General features: G+C 44.8%; 3 protein-coding genes across 4 annotated transcripts in view; 2 read left to right on the forward strand and 1 right to left on the reverse strand.

Annotated features, from left to right (window-relative positions):
• The window catches only part of LOC308329921 (phospholipid-transporting ATPase IA-like), a 41,955-nt gene that overhangs the window by 11,682 nt on the left and 6,062 nt on the right, over nt 1–24,211 (forward strand). Inside the window, exons 11-32 of one of the 2 annotated variants that reach the window (XR_013965425.1) lie at nt 1,921–2,048; nt 2,298–2,375; nt 2,585–2,673; nt 5,899–5,971; nt 11,173–11,278; nt 11,960–12,042; nt 12,335–12,384; nt 13,838–13,907; nt 14,392–14,476; nt 15,495–15,634; nt 16,565–16,703; nt 16,965–17,029; nt 17,500–17,672; nt 17,763–17,946; nt 18,607–18,717; nt 19,198–19,272; nt 20,241–20,363; nt 20,774–20,852; nt 21,718–21,779; nt 22,326–22,382; nt 22,554–22,656; nt 23,814–23,902. Coding sequence is in view for 1 of the 2 variants with exons in the window: in XM_080784463.1 (XP_080640589.1) it covers nt 1,921–2,048; nt 2,298–2,375; nt 2,585–2,673; nt 5,899–5,971; nt 11,173–11,278; nt 11,960–12,042; nt 12,335–12,384; nt 13,838–13,907; nt 14,392–14,476; nt 15,495–15,634; nt 16,565–16,703; nt 16,965–17,029; nt 17,500–17,672; nt 17,763–17,946; nt 18,607–18,717; nt 19,198–19,272; nt 20,241–20,363; nt 20,774–20,852; nt 21,718–21,779; nt 22,326–22,382; nt 22,549–22,656; nt 23,814–23,902 (2,167 nt within the window). In the remaining variant the exon portion in view is untranslated. Of the gene's footprint in view, nt 1–1,920; nt 2,049–2,297; nt 2,376–2,584; nt 2,674–5,898; nt 5,972–11,172; nt 11,279–11,959; nt 12,043–12,334; nt 12,385–13,837; nt 13,908–14,391; nt 14,477–15,494; nt 15,635–16,564; nt 16,704–16,964; nt 17,030–17,499; nt 17,673–17,762; nt 17,947–18,606; nt 18,718–19,197; nt 19,273–20,240; nt 20,364–20,773; nt 20,853–21,717; nt 21,780–22,325; nt 22,383–22,548; nt 22,657–23,813; nt 23,903–24,211 lie in introns of both variants that reach the window. The other variant, XM_080784463.1, reaches the window with a different exon arrangement.
• LOC308329929 (large ribosomal subunit protein eL36-like) lies at nt 3,429–3,761 on the forward strand (the record flags this gene model as incomplete). The annotated part of the gene is made up of 1 exon (XM_080784474.1): nt 3,429–3,761. Exon 1 carries the CDS (start codon nt 3,444–3,446, stop codon nt 3,759–3,761), a length of 318 nt encoding a protein of 105 aa, XP_080640600.1. The 5' UTR covers nt 3,429–3,443.
• LOC308329148 (ATP-dependent RNA helicase DDX19A-like) lies at nt 8,181–9,497 on the reverse strand (the record flags this gene model as incomplete). The annotated part of the gene is made up of 1 exon (XM_080783353.1): nt 8,181–9,497. The coding sequence occupies exon 1, from the start codon at nt 9,402–9,404 to the stop codon at nt 8,181–8,183; it is 1,224 nt and encodes a 407-aa protein (XP_080639479.1). The 5' UTR covers nt 9,405–9,497.

A 24,211-nucleotide genomic window follows, 5' to 3' on the forward strand; every position in this document is an offset into this window, starting at 1 on the left:
TCAGTGAAAGATGAATATATGCACACGTAATGTACACAGTGGTACTGTATTACAAGTACAGGTCATGTTTATCTTTAGCTGTGATGTGTAATGTGTGTTTTTGTATGTTCTCTGCCATTGCTGTGTCACCACCAGCTCCAGGTAAAAACAAATGGGGGAACCCTGACCCTAACCCTAAAAAGGCCCTCCTTGCTTTAGACGAGTTTTCATTCCCCAGACATTCTGAACCCGTTTGCACCAACTAGTCTTTACAGCTTACACCCTAGTCCCTAACCGATAATGGCTCTTTACGACTACAAGAACTAACGTGAACCGTGCCGTGAACCGTATTTCATGATTTCTATACTGTACGCTATAATAGCCACATTAGCCAGGTTTCAGAAAAGCTTATTTCGGGCCCTGTTCAGGAGGTGGTACTAACCCTGAGTTCTAGGAATCTAGAACTTGCTTGTAGATCAACTATTTTAGCTTTTTTTAAATGAGTACGTTTTTTTCTGACATACCACCGTCTTCTAGGGTTGGTGCAGTTTAACCCATTAAGACCTGAGGCCAAATGCCTACTTAAATCAGTAGTGGCCTTCATTGTTTTGGACTGTTACACGCATTAACAGCAAAGTGGGACATAGAGATCACACCAAGGACCGTGCTGAACTACAGTGCATTTATTAGTGGCACACTGTAACACAAACTCATACTGAATTGGCTCATGTAACTCTTTCGGTCTTAATTGAACAGGGGTGAAGATGTTCACACTCGCAGTTAATGTTATTCAATGCACGGGAGAAGACCAGAATGAACTTGACCACAATAAATATTACATCAAAACATCGCTGTTTCTGTGTAGGGCAGGCCGAGCTTGCAACATGGCTACCCAGATGTTCCTGACTAGGCCTAAGACTGACACCCAGAAGTAGTGAGAAGAAGACTTTAAGGCTAGTTGGTGCAACTGGTGTATTGGAAACTATTAGGTCGATTTTGAAACACCAGGATATGACTGATGTAGCTTAAGACCAGACGTAAACCCAGTTTGTGAAAACCCAAGCCACCTCCGATCACTGATGTGTCCTTTCTAGCAAATAGAGAATATATTGCTCAGAGTCTGTGTGTGTGTGTGTGTGTGTGTGTGTGTGTGTGTGTGTGTGTGTGTGTGTGTGTGTGTGTGTGTGTGTGTGTGTGTGTGTGTGTGTGTGTGTGTGTGTGTGTGTGTGTGTGTGTGTGTGTGTGTGTGTGTGTGTGTGTGTGTGTGTGTGTGTGTGTGTGTGAGAGAGTTACATGTTTAACCCATTCTGACCTGAGATCAGATTCATACGAGGTTTCCACGGGACACACACTGGTCTGATTAACCCATTCTGACCTGAGATCAGATTCTAAAAATGTCAGTCGTTCTTCGATTTTTCAAAAATAGCAGACCTACAAGCTCGTAGCGCGCCACTCGGTGGCGCGCTATGAGCTTGTAGATCTGCTATTTTTCAATAGCTAAAGCATAACATGATGCCAACACCAAAACGGGTTCCCGGTCAGAATGGGTTAATAGAGTTTACTTGTTATAGATGCTGATATAGATGCTGATAGAATCCCTTTCAGTGAGTGTCACTTTAGACAAATAAACATTTCCTTGCTCTTGGTAGCAGCGTAGCACGGTGGCATTCCACTTTGGTGGAATTGCTCCCGGTCTCCCGTGTGGGAAGGGACTCTAAATCCAAACATCTTAACCACTAGCCTAAGAGCGAATCCCCTTGGCTCTGGGAAATATTAAGCTTTTGGTCTTCAGGAATTATTCTATTCTGACATTGTTGTAACCGGTGGGCGGTTTGTTCATGTTTGATCATGAGATGGATGGAAGCGTTGTGATTGGTTTGTGTTGATCACGTGACAGTCAGATGGAAGCATTGTGATTGGTTTCTGTTGATCATGTGACAGATGGAAGCGCCGCCAACTTTGGCCTGAACTTTCTGACCTTCATCATTCTGTTCAACAACCTGATCCCCATCAGTCTCCTGGTCACCCTCGAGGTCATCAAGTTCATCCAAGCCTACTTCATCAACTGGGTACACGCACACACGCACACGCACACACACACACACACACACACACACACACACACACCTGCCACTATCACAGTAGATGTGATTTGTGCGCAATATTAGAGCCATGTAAAATACAAATATAATATTCTTTGTACCAGTCTGAAGTCTGTTCTTAAAAGAGCATTTACTATGTTTTTTTATACATCTGCCTCATTTCAGAGCCCAATAAGACATGAATTGCTGATGAATGTTTGTGCTTTGTGTCTTCAGGATGTAGACATGCACCACGAGCCCACTGACACGTCCGCCATGGCAAGAACATCCAGCCTCAATGAGGAACTTGGACAGGTACTTTTTCCCCACTGTTTCCCACAGGGGGACCCAGGTTTGGGTCGTATACAAGCAGTAGTTCTGCCATTTCCCCCAAATGTTCCCCGCACAAAGATTTTGCAGGGCCCCCCACCTGGAGTAACTCTGAGGACCCCCCTAGGTCCTGTAGTCCAGCCTGTTCGAGTCTAGCGGTCAGCAGTCAGAGACATTCGCTGCTCTTCTTTCAGGTCAAACACATCTTCTCTGACAAGACGGGGACGCTGACGTGTAACGTGATGCAGTTTAAGAAGTGCACCATCGCTGGGATCACATACGGGTGAGACATGCGTCCTCCATACAGACACGAGCTGTGTTCTTTCCCCCCACCCACTCTCCTGGTTGGTTTAATAGAGCTTCTGTCTGAATAGGTTCTAATAGACGGACTCTACGCAATAGTTAATTAACCACTTACAACCCTACAGTATATATATACACACCGTATGTATTCTTTGTTAAATGGAATTGCACCACCTGCTGTAGGAAGAACCTACAGATTTCTGAACGGCTTCCGTCACACAGTTAAACAAACCTGATGCACCCATATGATGGACCCATATATAGACACTGTTACTCTGACATGACCATAAACGAACCTGTCTGCGTCCATATATAGACATGTAACTATGACTCAGACATGGCCATGAACAAACCCGCTATGCCCATGTACTGTGTGGACATACCCGACCCTCACATCTACTGTACAAGCTACGGCGCACTGCCGCATCCGGCCAATGTGTCTCATAGTCATGTACAGTTAGTGTCAGAGTATACCTGTTGTACCCGTCTGTCTGTGTCCCTTCCGTGCCCATATATGGAGATCTATGTATCTCGTCTACTACCTGTGTTCCCATTATGCCCATATATGGAGATACCTGATGTCATTAGCATACTATTGGCATGCCCATATATGGGCATATCGGTCAGATCTGGGGGTTCCGAACAGCCCGCGTACTGTTATATATGAAGGACTCGGCGGCAGGCACCGCATTCACCTCCAGCCCTCGCTCGTGTGCGCGCCAAGTTTGACCGCCATTGAAGACATACGACATGGCAATACGCTACCCTATGGCCGTAGGCCTCAGCAAAGGCCACCCCGTCACCAGGAATGTGACCGCGCCAAAGCACAGCCGCAGGCGCGGTCGTCTCGCAAAACATTCCAAGTTTGTGCGCGACATGATCCGCGAAGTCTGTGGATTTGCTCCGTACGAGCGGCGAGCCATGGAGCTGCTCAAGGTGTCCAAGGACAAGAGAGCCTTGAAGTTCATCAAGAAGAGGATTGGCACTCACGTCCGCGCCAAGAGAAAGCGCGAAGAGCTCGGCAACGTCCTGGCCGCAATGAGAAAGGCTGCTGCCAAAAAGGACTGATCTCTGGCTCATTTGAAATCATTTAAAATGTTTCATTAAAATGTTTGTTAAAAGTTATTAAAAAAAAATCAGATCAGTCTGAAGCGAGTGGTGCAACAGCACCCCCTATTGGTACTCTAAACATAGTCATATTTGGTACTCCAAACATAGTCCCATAGGGACAAAGATGTTCCTTGGAGTGGTTGCACCACTAAAAAAAAAAAGGTCCGTCGGTATATGCACATCCGTCCAGATGTGGACATAGTGGTCGGATCTGGGGCTTTTTAGTCCAGTAAATAAAGTTAAAAAATCCTCTCAGGTTGGACAAAATTGGATTATTTTGTTTCTCAACTGATTCTGACAGGACAGTAGGTCTACTAGCCAGGATAAAAAATCTACCCTAATCTGCTCACTGCTAATACCCTAAATTGATAACCTATTATAAGGCAATATTTTCTAAATTTAATAATGCGTAAGTGTGTATGTGTAAGTAATGTGACGTGTCAAACTAGGGTGTTTTCATGATTCTGAATCCATTCCAAGCATTAGTTTTGCATGAAAAACACTCCTTGGACTAAATTTGGCCATAGCCACTTACCCAAATCTCCCCAAAATGTGCTGACCTCATCATTTGTGATGATGGCTATAGCCGTTTTTAGCCCAAGGAGTGTTTTCTGTGCTAAACTAATGCTTGGAATGGATTCAGAATCATGAAAACACCCTAGTTTGACACGTCACATGATACTTAAAGCATAATGAAATTTAGAAAATATTGCGTTATAGGTCGTCAATGGTGGTCAATGGAGGCAAATTTAGGGTATTAGCAGTGAGCAGATTGGGGTAGATTCTTTTATCCTGACTAGTAGACCTACTGTCCTGTCAGAATCGGGTGATAAACAAAGTAATCAAGCAATTTTGTCCAACCTCTGCCATTTAATTTTTGGACTAAGCAGATATGGGCATATCAGGTTTGACAATGGTTAGTCGTAGTCCCACGGCTATATAATAATAATAATAATAATAATAAACTATATTTATAATAAAGCACAACGACAGTTAATAAAAATGTAATGTAAACTGGATAAAACAAAATAATACATCAATAAATCCAAGGGGGGTGAGTTTTCAGCTGCTTGTGACTTAAAAGAACACAGTGAGCTAACTTGTCTTAGAGCCTAGAACTATATGGGCGTATACTGGTCTGTTTATGGTTATGTCTGAGTCGGAGTGACATGGACCCCCCTGTAGACAATTTAAATATCGGATGTGTACTGATTGAGAACGCAGTGAGCACTAACTACGAGTAAGACGCGCAAACGCCGGAAGCGAACGCAGCTGAGACCCTGCAGATCATGTCTGTCTGTGTGTCTGTCCCGCTGTTACTGTATATGTGGACCTGGCGTCTTTTGTGCCCATATATGGAGCTGAGTGGACCTGGCCCCTTTTTTGCCCATATATGGAGCTGAGTGATTGCTGATGCAACACACTCCATATTTGGATAGCCGCACAGATAGACACACACACAGACAGACAGACAGACAGACATGATCTGCTAGGTCTCATAGTAAGTGCTCACTGCGTTCGCAATGAGACTGTCTCTGTGTGTGTGTCTGTCTGTCTGTCTGTCTGTCCCGCTTTTGTGCCCATATATGGAGCTGAGTGATTTGTTTGTGATTGATGCAACACACTCCATATTTGGACGTATAGCTGCTTTGGGGACTCCTTATATGGTTATGGCTAAGTTAAAAACTTAACTTAAAAATAACTTAACTTAAAAAAATAATAACTTAAAAATAAATCTTAAAAAAACCCAAATATGTACGAGCTGCGTTCGCTTCCCGCGTTTGCGCGTCTTACTTGTATTATATAGATATCTCTTGATTTTTGTTCTCTTTGGCATAGTTTTACCGTTTGATTTTTCTCCTTGCTCACCCTGTCCTCCCTCCACGTTTTCATCTTATGGAAATTGCACAAACTTTACCCCACTTCTTTACACCTGCAAACCTCATAATTGTGTGTAGAACTGTAGATCTGATATGCCTGCCGAGTACGATGACACGGACGCTAGGAGTTCACACATGGTTCAACGTGTCTTGCTCTGAACTCTTTGTTTGTCATTATGATCAATATTAACATGCAATCACGTGTTTTCTTTAAGGCACAACATGGAGTCAGCTGATGAAGGGCATTTCAATGATCCTACCTTACTCTCTAATCTTCAAGAAAACCATGTGAGTTATGCAACCATGCATACAAATATACAAACGTGACTATAATTATCTACCATGACATGAGTACTAGTTATACTGTATTTACATAATATTATACCATAAACCCCATCGGTTAAAATCATTGTTTTATTAGTTATGGATGCAATCCATCGACATCACTGACTGACGGACTCTCAATCCTTAGAACTCTCACCTATTGCCTAAAACGGGGAGTCCAAGTTTAAAGTCGTTTAAACGGTGAATGTAGAAATGAACGTTATAGAGCACCGAATCCGACGTAATTTTACACATGCTACCTGGGTCGCACACATGCGACTTTTATATATCACGTCAAATAAGAACTGCATCCCAAATATAAACAAATGATCCTGGTGGTTTGAATCGACTCGTATATGAATATGAAGGATCAACTGACGGCAATAAAAAAAGCTAATGGAATTTATTAAGTTTTCGCCAGAAACGGACTGTATCAAAATATGAGTGACTGACGTAAACGATACAGAGTCACCTCTCCGACAATATTATCGCTGAGAGCGTTTGTTTATTTATGGACCACAAATCTTTATGAGACGATTTTAAGATGACCCAACTACGTGGCACTACTATGAAGTAATAACACTACAGAACCTATACAGTATGTCAGAGAAATATATGAAGAAATGTGGAGAAAAAAAAGAGGCAGACATCTTCATAATGGTAATAATAATACATTTTATTTGTAAAAGCACATGCATTCATCAATTACATTAATAGGATTAAAATGTCTATATATGGCCTGGCCCTGGCAGAAGATAGTCTTAGAGGATCTTGTAAAGTGCATGTTTGTGTAGTAAAGGTTGTAGTAAAAGTTGGTAGCAGAGTTGAGGGATCTCCATGTTCTTGTATGCTCACTATGCTGCTTACTTGCTTGGTGGATATCATCACTGAGCACATTCCTGTGCTCTGCGTTCTTTCCATTTTGAAGACGGCAAACGTCTCTTTGTCCCGTTCAACTTAGCTGGAACTTATTCTCCGTCATTGGCAGTTTCTTTGACTATGCATCCACCTCCTGGTACCACAGCACCTCAAAGGCCCTTAAAACAAGGCTCCAGACCTCCCAAAACAAACTGGTCAGGCTCCTACTTGGCCTCACCCCCCGAACCCACCTCACCCCTGCCCACTTTGACAGGCTGGGATGGCTTAGGGTCGACGACAGAGTACAGCATCTTGCAATGGGTCTGGTCCACAAGATTAGATACACCACCAAGATACCCATGTACCTGTCTAAATACTTCCTTAATGTAAACGAAGTCCACACCCACAACACCAGAGGGAGTGCAACAAACCATGTACAACCCAGATTCGGCACAAACAAGGGACTAAATTCTTTTCGCTCCTATGCGACCAAAATGTGGAACGCCCTACCAACAGTCATTAAGACATGTGAATCCCTTGGCTCCTTCAAAACTGCTCTCAAAGGGCACCTACGGATGGCTGCAATTCGAAACTGGCCTCTGTAAAAGCTGAATTTGTATCTGGATTGTACTATGTTTTTGTATGGACGTGGTGTTGGGTGCCTGCACATATGCACACATGGCATCAACGCATGGTGTTGTGTGCAGGCGCCCTACACTCTGTCCTTGTACTATGGATTGTACTATGTTTTTGTATGGACGTGGTGTTGGGTGCCTGCACATATGCACACATGGCATCAACGCATGGTGTTGTGTGCAGGCGCCCTACACTCTGTCTTTCGTTTTCTTTTCTTTTATCCCCCTGTTCCCCTCACTGTATATATACTTTTTTTCCCTTTTCGCTTCCTATATGATGAATTCCTGTTCTGTTCTTTAACTACATAGAAGTGTCTATTTGTTTGTCTCTAAATGTTTTGATGAATTGAACAATGTGGACCCTGTTGTAAACAAGTGTAAGGCTTAATTGGGTCGTCCACTCACAGTTAACAGTCTTTGTATTGAGTTTGTGCTTGAAATGTACTGTAATTCTGCAAACTGTTAATAAAGATTTCAATCAATCAATCAAAGTTGGCAACCTTTTTGTGTGCTCTCGCTCGATTGCTTTGCATGTTGTTTTGTTAGTTTCTTTAAAGTGTATGTTTTTGTGTGTGTGTTTTATTGTCCTGTTGCTTGTTTGATAGTCATGACCACCAGTATAGAAGTTAGTTAGTTAGAAATTGTTTTGGTTTAAATCAGGTATACATCAAGTTCTGCCATCACACCGTTCCGGTGATTCTTTCTATCTCATCCAGATCATCTGTGCCCATTTTCTCAATTTTATGGTTGAAATGCTCCTCGATCCTCTTCAGGAAGTCCATGTCTCTGCCGCCAGTTTCCACCATGTTGATTGCGAGCCCTCGCTTGCCGAATCTGCCCGTGCGTCCGATCCTGTGCAGGTACGTCTCGTAGTCGGGAATCCACTCGGGATGACTGTACTTGTCTTGTCTTGTCTCTTTGACTGGCAGGTCAAAGTTGATCACCACGGAGACCTGCTCGACGTCGATGCCTCGCGCCAGGACATTGGTGGTGACTAGGACTTTCTCCTTGCCGTCCCGGAAGCGCTCCATGACCCGGGCTCTATCCTCCCACGACATCTCTCCACTGAGAAGCTCCACCTGGTGGCCCTGCTCCTTCAGTGCCCCCGTCAGCCAGGATCCCGTCTTCTTGGTGTGGCAGAAGATCATGGCCTGGGCGATGGTGATGGCGCCGTAGATGTTGCAGATGGCCTCCAGCTTGTCCTCCTGGCTCTTGCAGTCCACGTAGTACTGCTTGACGCTCTTCAGCATCACCTCCTCGTGCTTCAGCTTGATGACGTTGGCGTCGGGCGCAATGTGCTGGGCGAAGCCCCACACGCCCTCGTCGAACGAGGCCGAGAACAGCAGCATCTGGCAGGCCCGGGGCAGCATCTTCCGGAGGCGGATGCTCTGGTCCCCGTGGCCCTGCGTGGCGATCATGACGTCGGCCTCGTCCAGGACAAACACCTTGATCTTCTTGGGGTCGAAGAACTTTAATTTGTGGCACCAGTCCAGCATGGTGCCCGGGGTACCGATGAGGACCTGCTCCCGCAGCACGGTGCCCCTGGGCAGCCTGTTGCCCCTGATGGCGTAGGCCAGCTTCACCTCCGGGTAGTGCTTTCCCATCTGCTCGATCACCTTGCCGGTCTGCAGCGCCAGCTCTAAGGTGGGCGACAGGCACATGCACTGGGGGTACTGCTGCTCGGGCTCCACGCGGCTGAGCATAGCCAGGACGAAGGCGGCCGTCTTGCCCGTCCCCGTCTGCGACTGGGCGATCAGGTTCTGCGGAGGCTGCGTCAGCATCATGGGCAGAGCGGTCTCCTGGATCTTGGACGGATGGTTGAAGCCCATGGCGTACACGCCCCTGAGCAGCTGAGGCTTGAGCTGGAGCTCCTCGAAGGACTTGACCGAGTACAGCGGAGACATGGGGTCACTTTTGAGGACCTCCAGTTGGCTGGTGCAGTTGACCAGGTTGCTGCGGACGGCCTTGTTCAAGTAGGACTGGGCCGCCTTGTCGCCCTTGTCCTGTGGCGCGGTACTGTCGTCCTGTATCTCTGTCTTCACCGGCGCCTCTACCTTCACTGGCGCCTCTGTCTTCACTGGCGCCTCTGTCTTCACTGGCGCCTCTGTCTTCACTGGCGCCTCTGTCTTCACTGGCGCCTCTGTCTTCACTGGCGCCTCTGTCTTCACTGGCGCCTCTGTCTTCACTGGCGCCGTCGCTCCGGTTGCGGGAACCACGGCTTTTTCTTTTCCTGGCGTGGTGTCCTCCTTGATCTGCATGCCGCCCAGCAGCTGAGCGGCAGCCTCCTCCTTCTCCATTGTCAACGCCCAAGACATTGTTGTGTTGTTGTGTTGGCTTCACTTGGACAGTTCCGTTACAGTGAAGTGGTAAATAACTGACGTTAGGCTAGCACTGGGCTGTAACAGACAGTGTTTCTCAGAGGGGATGATGATGGTGATGATGATGATGCTGCTGGTCAACTCAACACGCTCTGTGAGAATGCTGTTATGTTGCACGTGCTGCTGCTTATGAAGGGGGGAGGCTGTGATGTCACACAAGGCCTCTACACAAATGAGTTACCATGGCAACCATTAATAACCATGCACTCTATATGTGTACACAAATGAGTTACCATGGCAACCATTAATAACCATGCACTCTATGTACACAAATGAGTTACCATGGCAACCATTAATAACCATGCACTCTATGTACACAAATGAGTTACCATGGCAACTATTAACTGTTTAAGCGCCAGTGGGTGCCTATTATAAAGTAAGAAAGAATTTGTAATTCTAATATGCATGTAATGTGCATGTCATCACCTGTACAACAGATTAGAGGAATTTTCAAAATATGGATGAAAAAGAAAAAGAATTTTTTTTTTTAATTTTCTTTTTTTAAATATTGGCCTCGTTACGTCCTTGGCACCCATTACAAAGACGGCAATATTTCGGGATCACGTCCATGGCTACCAAGGAGTTTTAATAACCATGCACTATATGTGTACACAAATGAGTTACCATGGCAACCATTAATAACCATGCACTTTGCCCTCTATGTACACAAATGAGTTACCATGACAACCATGTATGTACACATGTGAGTTACCATGACAACCATGTAAACAAATGATTTACCTTCGCAACCATGTAAACAAATGACTTACCAGGGCAACCAATACAAATGCTATGAAAAGTATTATTATTTAGACCCCATCAACCAGGGTTTTACCCTAGTAACCATATGTTTACCTTAGCAACCGCCTGTTAGACCCTAGCAACCATGGTTTTACCATAGCAACCACTTGTTTTACCCTAGCAACCGCCTATGAGACCCTAGCAACAGACTATTTTACCCTAGCAACCACCTATTTTACCTTAGCAACCGCCTGTTCGACCCTAGCAACCATGTTTTTACCATAGCAACCGCTTATTAGACCCTAGCCATGGAGTGTTTTGCCCTAAAAACCACCTGTTGTACCCTAACAACAGTATTCTAGCCATAGCTATCATTGTTTTGCCATATCAACCAGCTATTAGACCCTAGCAATTGACTATTTTACCCTAGCAAACACATAAAATCACACTTTTCTGAAGTGATTGGCGTAGTGAGGGCAGTATTTATATCAGCCAGATGACGTCTTACGTTGTAATTTACTGCCCTAAACAAATATTGTGCGTGTGTGTCCAGGCCACAGCACCAGTCATCCAGGAGTTTTTGACCATGATGGCAGTATGTCACACTGCCGTTCCTGAAAAGACAGAAGATTCCATCATCTACCAGGCCTCCTCACCAGGTACTAGTTCCATCATCTACCAGGCCTCCTCACCAGGTACTAGTTCCATCATCTACCAGGCCTCCTCACCAGGTACTAGTTCCATCATCTACCAGGCCTCCTCACCAGGTACTAGTTCCATCATGGGGGTCGGCGGCCAAATGCATATCATTTTGGTGGTCCTTCACATGAAAATGTTTGAGAACCACTGGCATAGAAACATGGGGGTTTTCAGAAAACTGTCAGGATTTAGAAGACATTTGTAGAATCGTCCTCGTGGTCTAAATGCGTTAAACACTGTTCCTGAGCACCCAGACGAAGCATTCGCTTACCCCAACAGCCCACAATCCCACTCGTATTGTGTGTGCACGGTAAAGAATGCCATACTAAGGTGTGAACGTTGCGTGGCCGCCGTGTTGAAGGTTAGTGCGGCGGCGCTTACTGACAATTCACACAACTCAGTGATGCTCCTCATGGTCATCCTTGCATTTGAGTCATTTTATCAACGCTGTCGGTTGGAAACCCTGTTTGTCCAAAACTTTAGTTGTATTTTTTAGCCACTAGCCCGACAGCCCATAGCGCGGCACGGGCTTGTAGATCTGCTATTTTTCAATAGCTAAAGTATAACATAATCCTTAAAATATGGCGGTACAAGGTTTACATGTCTACAGTACAATGATGACTGTATTGTGTTTGTTCCAGATGAAGGAGCGCTGGTGAGAGCTGCAAGCAGCCTGGGTTTTGTATTCGCTGGTCGAACCCCAGACTCTGTCATCATCCAGGCTGTGAGTTACAACTCAAACAAAACCTTCATAAGCCCACTTTGGCAGAGGTTTGGGTGGGGTAGTTGCAAAATGAAGTTGACATGTATTACTGAAAAATAATGCCGTACCTGGTTTGGTACTTTGGTTTGGTTTGGAGTTAAATTGACTCGGCTGAATCCGATTTTGCAGTATTATTAAGGTTTGGTTCAACACGCTCAGAACGTCACAGCTTCGAAGTGGATCAATCTGCTGACTTGAATGATGACATCATTCGTTCATTATTGTTATTTTCTTTTCTTCTTCTTTTGTACAGTTTGGAGTGGAACAGAGGTTTGAGTTGCTGACTGTTCTTGAGTTTACAAGGTAACACATTTATTTATTTATTATTATTATTATTATTATTATTATTAGGGATGTTAACAGTTAACCGGCTTGTTAGCCACTCGTTAAAAAATATATAAATATAAATATAATATAATATGTTTATCACCTTCACAGTTAATTTCCTCGTTTATTATGTCATTACATTAAACAGACTCGGGGAGGCGCAAGAGAATAGTCTAAGAGAGGACACTAGAATGAGAAAAATATTATTTCCGCTGTTACGCTATGCGAGCTTTGGAGCGAGGGAGATAGGCCATTACGCACAGACGAGAACGCAAGCAGTAGCACAAATCCGACTGCTCCTTGTTGGACATTACGTTACGTCCTCGGACACTGGGTCAGAAAATGAAGTGAAGAGCTACTTGCGAGAGAGTTCAGCTCCCTTGGAATTAAAAGTAAACAGCCTCAGTTTCCCCACACTGGCTACCTTAGCCAGGCAATATCTCTGAGTACCAGGGACTTCGGTTCCCTCCGAGAGAGTTTTCTCTCCACCCGGGCAGCAGGGTTAAACTTAACAGTACACTTAACAGAACTGTGCACTCGCGACTGACTCCAGAACACGTCCACATGTTGATCTTCCTTAATAAAAAGTGGCCAGTGGTAGGTTGCTTCGATCTTGACATTTTCTTTTGTTTTATAACCCATAAGTCTGCTATTTTTTTTTAATCGTGAAAATGTGGCACAAATCTTTGAATATATATTCTTTCAGAGCGTTTTTAACTAAAATCTTTGCTTCTGGGAGGTCCCTGGAACAACATATTTTCAGATGGCGGTCCGCAGCCAATTACATATATCTTTGTGGGGATCCTTGACAAGAAAATGTTTGACGACGACTGACATAGAAACATGGGTTTTTCAGAAAACTGTCAGGATTTAGAAGACATTTGTAGAATCGTCCTCAGGTCTAAAGAAGAGCTTGTTGACTAAAGGCCTTTTTAGGTGATAAGGTGACCACCGAAAACTACAAGCGACTCACTGCTGCTCACCCAAACACACCTCTCTGTTTTTACTAACGACCGTTTCGGTGGTCACCGTATCACCTTAAGACGACGCCTTGATTTGATTAAGCCTAAAACAATTTATTTGTATTGCTGAATGCTGCTGTTTTTGTTTGAGCATAAATACATGTCTACCATTCGCCTACCATGTTAATTCAGTGTAGGCCAACAGTACGTGCATATTTAATTTTGGGTTGGAAAAAGAAATATATATCCGTTAATTACCCCGGATAATTCTATCGGCTAACGGGAAATTATCCTTAACTGGCATCCCTAATTATTATTATGCCTTTATTTCTGTCCTTTTGGCTGCCAGTATGTATTCAGCATCTGTTTTGAATCTAGAGTTTTATTGTATCTTGTCTTGGCTGTCTGCCTGTATAACACGTATCGGTAAATATAATTTTCTGAGCCCTCTTGTCCTGTTGTCTTAGTGCCAGGAAAAGGATGTCCGTGATAATGCGAACTCCATCTGGGAAAATTCGACTCTACTGCAAGGGAGCAGTAAGTACTACAACATTGTACTTCTTTTAGGGTTCCTTCAACATTCTACTGTTCACACATGGGAATTTGTCTTTGGCTCCACTGTAGCAGCAGTGTTCATATTGACAGCAAATCTTTATGTAGTTTTAGTCATTTAAATTCAATTTAGTCATATTTATTTATTTAGTCATCTGAAATGTTGACCACATTAACATAATATTTGAGTTAACTGGAATGTACAGTTGCTTTAGGTTTACTAAAATGTATTTCAGCGGGCTGTGATAGGACATGATGCCCTGATCTGATTTATTCTTCACTTGCGTGCCAAAGTTATCTAATCTACATCTACATCTAGATCAGCTGACTTGTCTTTCGTCAAGGTCATCTATCTATGAATCTCCATTTTGTGTTTGTGTGTGTGTGTGTGTGTGTGTGTGTGTGTGTGTGTGTGTGTGTGTGTGTGTGTGTGTGTGTGTGTGTGCGTGTGCGCGCGCGTGCGTGCAAGGACTCTGTGATCTACGAGAGACTGGGAGCCAGCTCCAAGTACAGTGACGTGACGCTCGTGCACCTGGAGCAGTTTGCTACGGAAGGTAAACGCGGTGCTCGTACAGTCACACAGCTTTCAGTCGGTGACCACGTTTAACCCATTCTGACCTGAGATCAGATTCATACGAGGTTTTCCACTGGACACACACTGGTCTGATCAACCCATTCTGACCTGAGATCAGATTCTAAAAATGTCAGTCGTTCTTCGATTTTTCAATAGCTAAAGCATAACATGATGCTAGCACCAAAATGGGTTCCCGTTCAGAATGGGTTAAACGCTGACACACATACCTGTTTCAGCCCCCCCACCCCCATGGTTATCTGCCAGCTACGTATATATTCGTATCCCCCCCCCCCCCCCCCCCTTACACCATATATGAAGTGGTTTAGCCGAAAATCAGAACAACATATTTTCAGATGGGTTTTTCAGAAAACTGTCAGGATTTTAGAAGGCATTTGTAGAATCGTCCTCATGTTTTTGGGGGTTGGGGGGCTTCTCTGATGGTAATGGGGAGTGCATTCCACAGTGTTGAGCCAGCAAAAAAAAAAAACCCTATCACCCCCAGGTACGTTATGTGTTAGTCACTCCTTACTGTACACATTCGCCTTTTTTTTCCTAACCGTGTATGTGATGATTGTTTTTGCATATAAGTGTACATTTATATGTCTTTAAATGTTTTTTGATGAATTGAAAATGATGGACCCTTATGGAAACAAGTCTTGGTGCTTTTTCTGGTTTCATCCTCTTAGCAGATTTTGTATTGACCTGTACCTTCCTTGAGCTGTACCCATTCTACAAACTGTTGATAAAATGTTCAATCAATCAATCAATCACTAGCGACCACGCTGGCATCCACACGAACTCCCCAATTATTAGAATAATAAACTTAAGCTTTTGTGTGACGCTGTACTAGTGTGGTCAATTAGAGCATTAAAATGTACGGGGACGACAACACAAAGCTAGAATATGGTGATAAGACGTTACAAGGCCCGACGGCAACGTTTTCCATTTCTGCACTCTTCACATTATTCTCCTCGTCTGTGTCTCTGCGTTGGTTCCAGGCCTGCGGACGCTGTGCTACGCCATGGCCGACGTATCCGAGGAGAGCTACTCCTCGTGGTGCGAGGTGCACCGGAGAGCGGCCACCTCGCTCAGCGACCGCGCTCTGAAGATGGAAGAGAGCTACGAGCTCATCGAGAAGGTCAGTCAGATAACGTTTTGTAAAAGAGAAAATACATATTTAGCCCCGTGTTTGAATGCCCCCTTGTAAAAAAAATTGCTAAAATCGCTAAAATGAAAGAAAGCAGCAAATGAAAAAAATATCATCTTTTACTTTCTCTAATGACAACCTAAAACATGAACCTTGGTTGAAAATAACTAAAGTTGTCCTTCAAGTCAAAGTACATACCGGTATTACCAGCTCAGTGGCCTTGTGGTTAGAGTGTCCGCCCTGAGACTGGGAGGTCGGGGTTCAATCCCCGGCTGGGTCATACCGAAGACTCTAAAAATGGGACCCAGTGCCTCCCTGCTTGACACTCAGCATCAAGGGTTGGATTGGGGGTAAGTCCCTGCGACATACTAGCGTCATGTCCAGGGGGTGTACTTGTACATCATGTCCAGGGGGTGTACTTGTACATCATGTCCAGGGGGTGTACTTGTACATGATCGCTACAGAAACAGGAGATAGGCTCCTGCCCTATGGGCCTCATGGCTCGGCAAGGCTACTTACTTACATACCGGTATGTATTGGCATCAACATATACTTAAAGTAACAAAAACAAAATGACTCATTACACAGCCTATTTCATATCATGGTAATTGGATTGTAATTTGTTATCATTAACCACCTCAGTCTCCTCTCACTATCTCAACTGCTTGAATTACTCCTGTTGTTGGATATGATTATGAAGAGAACACACTGCAGTTAAAAGAAAAACCACTAGGTGGCAGCAGGGCTCTTTACATCCTAAAAAAAGCCACCAGGATTAGAATTGCCTTCATTTGACAGTGTGATTTCAGAAGTGTTTCTCGAATGTTTTCATGTCAAGGGACCCCCAAATTAATAATGTATACAAGTATGTGTATAAGTCAGGCTTTAGGTGATACTTTTTTCTTTTCTTTTCCCACACAGAACTTGCAGCTGCTGGGGGCCACGGCCATTGAGGACAAACTCCAGGACCAAGTCCCAGAGACCATCGACACCTTGCTTAAAGCACACATCAAGATCTGGATCCTCACCGGGGACAAGCAGGAGACTGCCATCAACATAGGTCAGGAGGACACGCACACATGCACTCGCACGCACGAACACACACGTCTGTGTTACTATGCTTGTGAGGACATCCGTGTTTTACGACTGTGATGTATGAGCCTAATCCTTAAAGCTGAAAGTAAGGCGTGTAACTAATCAGGCATGGCATTTACATGACATCACTTACCCTAACTTTTTAAATAATGACATATATCACTTAATGCCAGGCTCCTTTATTTGAGTATCCTGTCATGCTCTGTGTTCCTGGATTGATTCTCAGGTTATTCCTGCAGTCTGCTGAAGAAGAGCATGGGACTGCTGGTCATCAATGAAGATACTGTCCATGTACGTTGTGTGTGTGTGTGTGTGTGTGTGTGTGTGTGTGTGTGTGTGTGTGTGTGTGTGTGTGTGTGTCTCCTTGGAAAGCCTGCACAGGTTTTGCAAGGACGCACTGTGATTGTCCAGTAGCCAGAACATGATTTACTATTCTCTGACGTGCGACGCGGCAACTCGCTCACTCGGTGGTGAGTCGCGTGGCTCAAGTTCGCTTTAGAGGGCGGGCCTCCGTCACGGTCTAGTCCATATAGAGTAACATATTTAGGTCTTGTCCACAGTTGTTGCAGGCGAGAGGCCGACAGGCGAGAGGCACTTCCACGTTGGCCACAGAAGTGGGACATGGTTATAAGCACACATGTAGGATTTAGAATGTCGCGTGTCTGCATGGATTAAAGTTCAGACGTGGCCTGACACAAAAAGGTTTCAGTCATGATGAGATTCTATTTGACGTCATTGTTCCATGCGTGTGTGTCATATAGGCGACGCGGGAGGCCCTGACTCATAACTGCAGCGTGTTGGGGGCGCGGCTCCACAGGGACAACGAGCTGGCCCTGGTGATTGACGGGCAGACGTTGAAGTACGCCCTCAGCTCCGACGCCAGACAGCACTTTTTGGACCTGGCCCTCTCCTGCAAGGCTGTCATCTGCTGCAGGTACACACTCGCACACCTCGGGCACGGCCCCTTCTACTTCGGCACGCCGCCGGTCCCCTGACGTTGTCCTCCCGTCCTGCCTGCACGCAGGGTGTCTCCCCTGCAGAAGTCCGAGGTGGTGGCGCTGGTCAAGCAGCAGGTGAAGGTGATCACGCTGGCCATCGGCGACGGCGCCAACGACGTGAGCATGATCCAGACGGCCCACGTGGGCGTGGGCATCTCCGGCCAAGAGGGACTGCAGGCCGCCAACTCCTCGGACTACTCCATCGCTCAGGTGAACAGCGCCAGATAGGCCGCGCCCCTCTGCACCCCCCTCAAAATAATCATATATTTGAACTTGGGACACCCACCCCCCACCCTGACTAGCACTTGGAATTGTAGGCATTATTGCATCTAGTTTGACTCGGTCCTAAAACATATTGTGAAAATTATTAGCCGGCTAGTTTTTCAATGTTTGCCTCTTTCTTACATAATATTTGACACATTGGCCAATTTGGCGTTTAAAAAGGTCTTAAAAGTAATTACATTGTAACTTTAGAAATGTGCAGAGATATCCTGTATACACTTATATTCTGTGTGTTTGTTTGTTTACCGTTAAATGAGAAAACAATGTTGCGTATTAAGCTAATCATCTGTGCCCAAACATGGCTTTGGAACCACTGCACTAGATTGTGCTGTGGTTGAGAGATAATTATTTTTTGTGGAGGTGGGTCGTCCAGGTTCATCAGTGCCAGCTTCTTGGTCTGTTAACGGCAGTTTGTACGAGCGTCGCTGCTTTGTGCCAAACCTGTAAAACTCATCAGTTCTGCTATACTGATATAACTTTCGCCTCCCTCGAAGCAGAGGACATTTGTTTCATCTTGTTCTGTCTTTATTCGTTTGTAACCGCTGTGTTACTGTTTGTCTTGTTTTGAATCCATTGTGATCGCTCAAGTTCAAGTATCTGCGGAACCTGCTGCTGGTGCACGGAGCATGGAACTACAACCGCGTCTCCAAGTGCATCCTGTACTGCTTCTACAAGAACATAGTGCTCTACATCATAGAGGTACTACTAGAACTAGGGATCACGCTTTCTTTTTGCTCCCGATCCAATTCCGATCCAATTTGATTTTGAGCATCCGCCGATACAGATTTTTCCCGATCCGATAATCTTATTTTATTCTATAGAACACATTCATGCCATATCACAATAATACAATATCCCAAATCAGACAATATCCAGTCTAATATCATGATACTAGGCATGTCCCGATGACGGGGGTTTTTTTTGTTCCCGATCCGATTCCGATCATTTGAAAATGATGTGATCGGCCCCCGATTTCCAATCACCCGATCCGATCGGGACAACCCTAACCTAGTACCTTGTCTACATCATAGAGGTACTACTACTGTAGAACATAGTACTTGTACTGCTGTGGTCGCCAGAGCTGCTCGAGTTAGATCGTCACAGCTGGCCCAGAGCACAACATTATAGTCCAGCAATTTAGTCATTTTCATATTCATATAATGTTTTTTGTGTTTGCAGATCTGGTTTGCCATTGTAAACGGTTTCTCTGGACAGATCTTGTTCGAACGCTGGTGTATCGGACTCTACAATGTGGTAAGTCATCTATTATTATTTTTGACTCTTAACTATTAGAGTAAAATACTCAAATGCTGTTCAAGAAAACAAATACACTTAGGTTAGGAGGTTAGAGGGTTGGGTTGTGTAGTAAACTTTGATGAAGGCCATAATGCTTGGCTGAAATGTACCGAAAACAGAAAAACACTTTTAGGAGCAATGCTGTTTTGCAGACTTATATATATATATTTTTTTTTACTGTTATTCTTTGTCCAGCACCAGCAACGAACTGGATGTGTACAACCCACTTCTGAACTTGTGTAGTTAACTTGTCATGATGTAACTCCATACATTGGTGAGATATCTTCAGTAGTTGCTCCGTTGATTGGAAATGGATAGTGCTAAACTGTCTACTTACATTGAACAGTGAAACATGTCTCAAAGTCACTCGTTTAGCACATAAATGGATGCAAACAAATTGGATTCTGCACATTAAAAAAAACATGACATGCATATTTATTCATACAAATGACAACTTTTCCTGAAGATCCCGATCGTAATTCAAATAGCAAAATCAGGCCAAAGCGATTTTTTTTATTTTTAAGCTGTGTCAAATGTTATGTATTGTCAGTATCATGTTGTGTTTTACTTGTGTGCTACGGGTTTCATTTTGGATTTCTAATCAAGCAACTACTAGTGAAGATATCTCACTCAATAGTATTTGGAGTTTCGCCACAACCCACGCACGACTCTACCAGAGTGTGTCATCTTGCCTTACATGAAGATGTACATTTGATGCGTGCCAGATGTTCACAGCCATGCGTCCTCTGGCTCTGTTGTGTTTTGCGTGCCAGATGTTCACACACAGCCATGCGTCCTCTGGCTCTGTTGTGTTTTGCGTGCCAGATGTTCACACACAGCCATGCCTCCTCTGGCTCTGTGTGTTTTGTGTGCCAGATGTTCACAGCCATGCGTCCTCTGCGGCTCTGTTGTGTTTTGTCTGCCAGCTTTTCACAGCCCTGCCTCCTTTGGCCCTGGGGATATTTGAGCGCTGCTGCAAAAAGGAGACCATGTTGAAGTACCCTGAGCTCTACAAGACGTCTCAGACCGCCCAGGGATTCAACGCTAAGGTACAACAAACTCCAACCATGTTCGTCTACCTGGGACCAACAACAATACTAAAGCCAAAGTACAGTAACTATACAAACAAATATGTACCGGTACTTAGCTCAATCTGTGCCGGGACCGTTTAGTTACGTTTTAAGCAGTAAAAAAAACCCTGTGCCAAGATGTAAAATTACGTCCATTGGCTGGCCCAGACAACGAGGCGGGACTCCCCCCCCCCCCCCCCCCCTTACTCTTTGTTGGTTTTTATTTTGACTGAACGGGGGGTGGCTCCCGATCATAGACTGTAACGGTAGCCACGCCCCTCAGAACATACGCGACTTTATGGTATTTTTTTAAATAAATGGAAGTCCCGATTTCCTTAGTGGCTTCACGAAATATCTGTCTGACTGCCCCCCTGGTTCCTTCTGTGCAGGTGTTTGGGGCCCACTGTCTGAATGGCCTGCTCCACTCCATAGTTCTCTTCTGGCTCCCCCTGTTGGCCTTCAAGCACGGTACACTCAGCACTACCACATGGGTTTCACCACTTCTTGAGCAAGCTTTTCGATCGGCTATTAAAAGAAAAACATTGCAGATGTACATGCTTACAGCGTGGCACGAAGTCACACGCTGTGAGCTTAATGTAGAGCTTCTTGCTATCTTTGAATAGCCATCGTACAAGTAAGACGCGTGAACGCGGGAAGCGAACGCAGCTGTTGTGGCAGTCTACCACACACGCATACTGTACATTGACCTTTTTCCTTTTTTTTTACGTTTTTTGTTGTTCTCGTTTAAGTTCTTTTTTAATGTTTCTTTATTTATTTTTATATATATACAAAATTATACAATACAAAAATCGTTTTTCTTTGTCAGGGCTGGTACGGCTGACTTTAACATCGATTTGTAATTTCTTCAACTGGTTGGCTGTATGGCTACCAAAACATCTTAATTCTACATATTGTGCTAATTGTTTATGAAACACAGCACATATTAGGCCTTGTCCTGACAACACTTTTTCAGTCATGAGATTTAATTTTGCTTTAGTCCATGCAGACAGACAGACAGACAGTGTAGGAGAGGCAGACAGTATGGCAGCTGACAGTAAGACAGCTGAGAGGGAGACAGACAGTAGGACAGCTGAGAGGGAGACCGTATAGGAGAGACAGACAGTAGGACAGCTGAGAGGGGGACAGTGTAGGAGAGACAGGGTAACCACCCTCTAATAAGTGTACACTTTTTGTCTTTATTTTTTGTTTTTGCTGTGTATTCGTAATGTAACATTACACATGTAGCGTAGCATTATGGTCTATGTAAAAGCACTCGAAACGAAATGCCATGTTTGGATCAAACTGAACCGAGACAATTGTTTCTATGTTGCAGACACCGTGTCATGGAATGGAAGGACATCAGACTACCTCCTGCTAGGGAACATGATTTATACAGTAAGTACACTATGTTATACAAAAACCTCATTCTGTGGGTAAATAATGATGTTGCAGGCTTTGCGGAATTGTGGTACGGTTACAGCATAAACATTGCACGTTACGATCACTATCGTTAACAGCATACGTTAACTAGAAAGTTGCAATTCTGGTGACGTGAGCCGCGAGGAAGCCCGCTTGGAAACTAATTCAGTCTTCTCATCTTCTTCTGTTTTTCTGTCTTGTGATTGTCACTTTACGTTTACATTAGGTGACATAACAGTTCTCGGAGCTAGAACAATAATGTGTTGCCTAGGCCGATAATACACCCTGACACACAAAGTTATTATTATTACTTTTTAATAATTATTCATTATTAAAATTATGACGTCATGACCGGGGCCTCCCGATCCTTAAGGCCGCCCCCCCCCCTGGCTGTGGGACACCGACGTAATTAAGCGTACACTATAGGCCTATGGAGTAGACGTGATCATTTCCGTCTACAGCCCAAAATGGTGGCGGCTCCGGGGGGTTCATGTGGGCGTGCCTCTTTTTTCCTCCCTGCAGTGTGTGGTGGTCACTGTGTGTCTGAAAGCTGGCCTGGAGATGTCGTCATGGACCGTGGTGAGTTGGGACGACCGCCTGCTCAAGTAGTCATTGTCGGTGTTACAAACACCTTGAAATTTGGGAAACGTGAAGTGTGTGTGTGTGTGTGTGTGCGTGTGTGTGTGTGTGTGTGTGTGTGTGTGTGTGTGCGTGCGTGTGCCTGTGCGTGTGCGCGCCTCCACAGTTCAGCCACGTCTCTCTGTGGGGCAGTGTGGGCCTCTGGCTGATCTTCTTCTGGCTCTACTCCAACCTGTGGCCGACCGTCCCTATCGCCCCCGACATGCCTGGAGAGGTACTGCACACACAGTCACACACTGACTGTGTACACCACATAATAATAGCTGATTCATACAGCGCTTTTCTTTCTTTCTTTTTTTTTTACGATATTTTTGGGGCTTTTTCTGTCTTTATTGGATAGATAAATATTGACGATAAAAGGCTAAGCATGCGTTGGGGGGGGGGGACATCATACTAGGAAAGGACATCCGGAAGAGGTGGGTTTTGAGTGTGGTTTTGAAGGAGAGGGGGGCATATTTCATAATGGTTGGGTAGTGCATTCCAGGGGGAGGGGGCAGCAACAAAGAAAGCTCCCAGACAAGAAAAAATCACACCTGTGTGAACCGAGTGGTGCAACTCCCCTCTCTCCCCCCCTCCTCTCTCTCTCTCTTTCTGCTCCGTCAGATTAGCTTTATTATGGATATCAATCCGCGTCACTGAGAACTATTTTTTCATTATTATTTTGGCTCGGCCTTTCCTTCTTTAGCGAACCTAGACAGTCAGAAGTTGGATTTGCGTCCAGCAGGTGGCAGCCATGTCACATACTTCTGTCGTTCCAATTTCACGCGTGCGCACACCACTCGTGCTCATTCAGGTACACAAACAGGTACACGGACAGGTACACGGACATTGCTGGTTGTAGGAGTGGTTGCACCACTCAAAAATAAACAAAATTATTTTATTTTTTTCAAACGCTTTCAAGATAAAAAAAGTCTTTAGCAGATGTGACACGCTGTGAGCACGCTTTGGTCTTGTACAGTACATCCGCATTGAGGCTGCATTAACCCATTCTGACCTGAGATCAGATTCATACGAGGTTTCCACTGGACACACACTGGTCTGATTAACCCATTCTGACCTGAGATCAGATTCTAAAAATGTCAGTCGTTCTTCGATTTTTCAAAAATAGCAGACCTACAAGCTCGTAGCGCGCCACTCGGTGGCGCGCTATGAGCTTGTAGATCTGCAATTTTTCAATAGCTAAAGCATGACATGATGCTAACACCGAAATGGGTTCCCGTTCAGAATGGGTTAACACATGTTGCTAGTGGGAACCCCCTGGAGGGGTCCCTGCCTGGGCCCCACTTTAAATTTGAGAGCCACTGGCCAAACGTTGAGAACCCCTGATGTACAGTATAGATGAATGTATTATTGTGTGGTTTTGTGTTCCAGGCCGGCGTGATGTACACCTGTGGCGTGTTCTGGATGACTCTGCTGCTCATCCCCATCACATCTCTGCTACTGGACGTGCTCTTCTCTGTGTGAGCTAAATACTCTCCCATGTACTCTCAATACGCTCTAAAATACTTTGAATTAATCTGCAGTTAGAGGGAGCGGAGATCTTCTCCAGAGGTGTAAAGGGGCTGTCTTCTGCAGTTGCGTGCGTGTGGAACTGTTGCTGCTGGCTCATTGGAGTGGAACATCTCCTTTAATGACCAGTCAAGCATTCTTTGCGTCGCCATTTAATCCCTACCCTTCCCATTTCCTACCCGTGGAAACATACAACATGAAATGAATGCAAAACATATGACTAAGACATAAGCGATGCACATGTAAAAAAAAAAAAAAGC

Source organism: Protomyctophum bolini (assembly GCF_963924005.1).
Source record: "Protomyctophum bolini genome assembly, chromosome: 15".
Taxonomy (NCBI): domain Eukaryota; kingdom Metazoa; phylum Chordata; class Actinopteri; order Myctophiformes; family Myctophidae; genus Protomyctophum; species Protomyctophum bolini.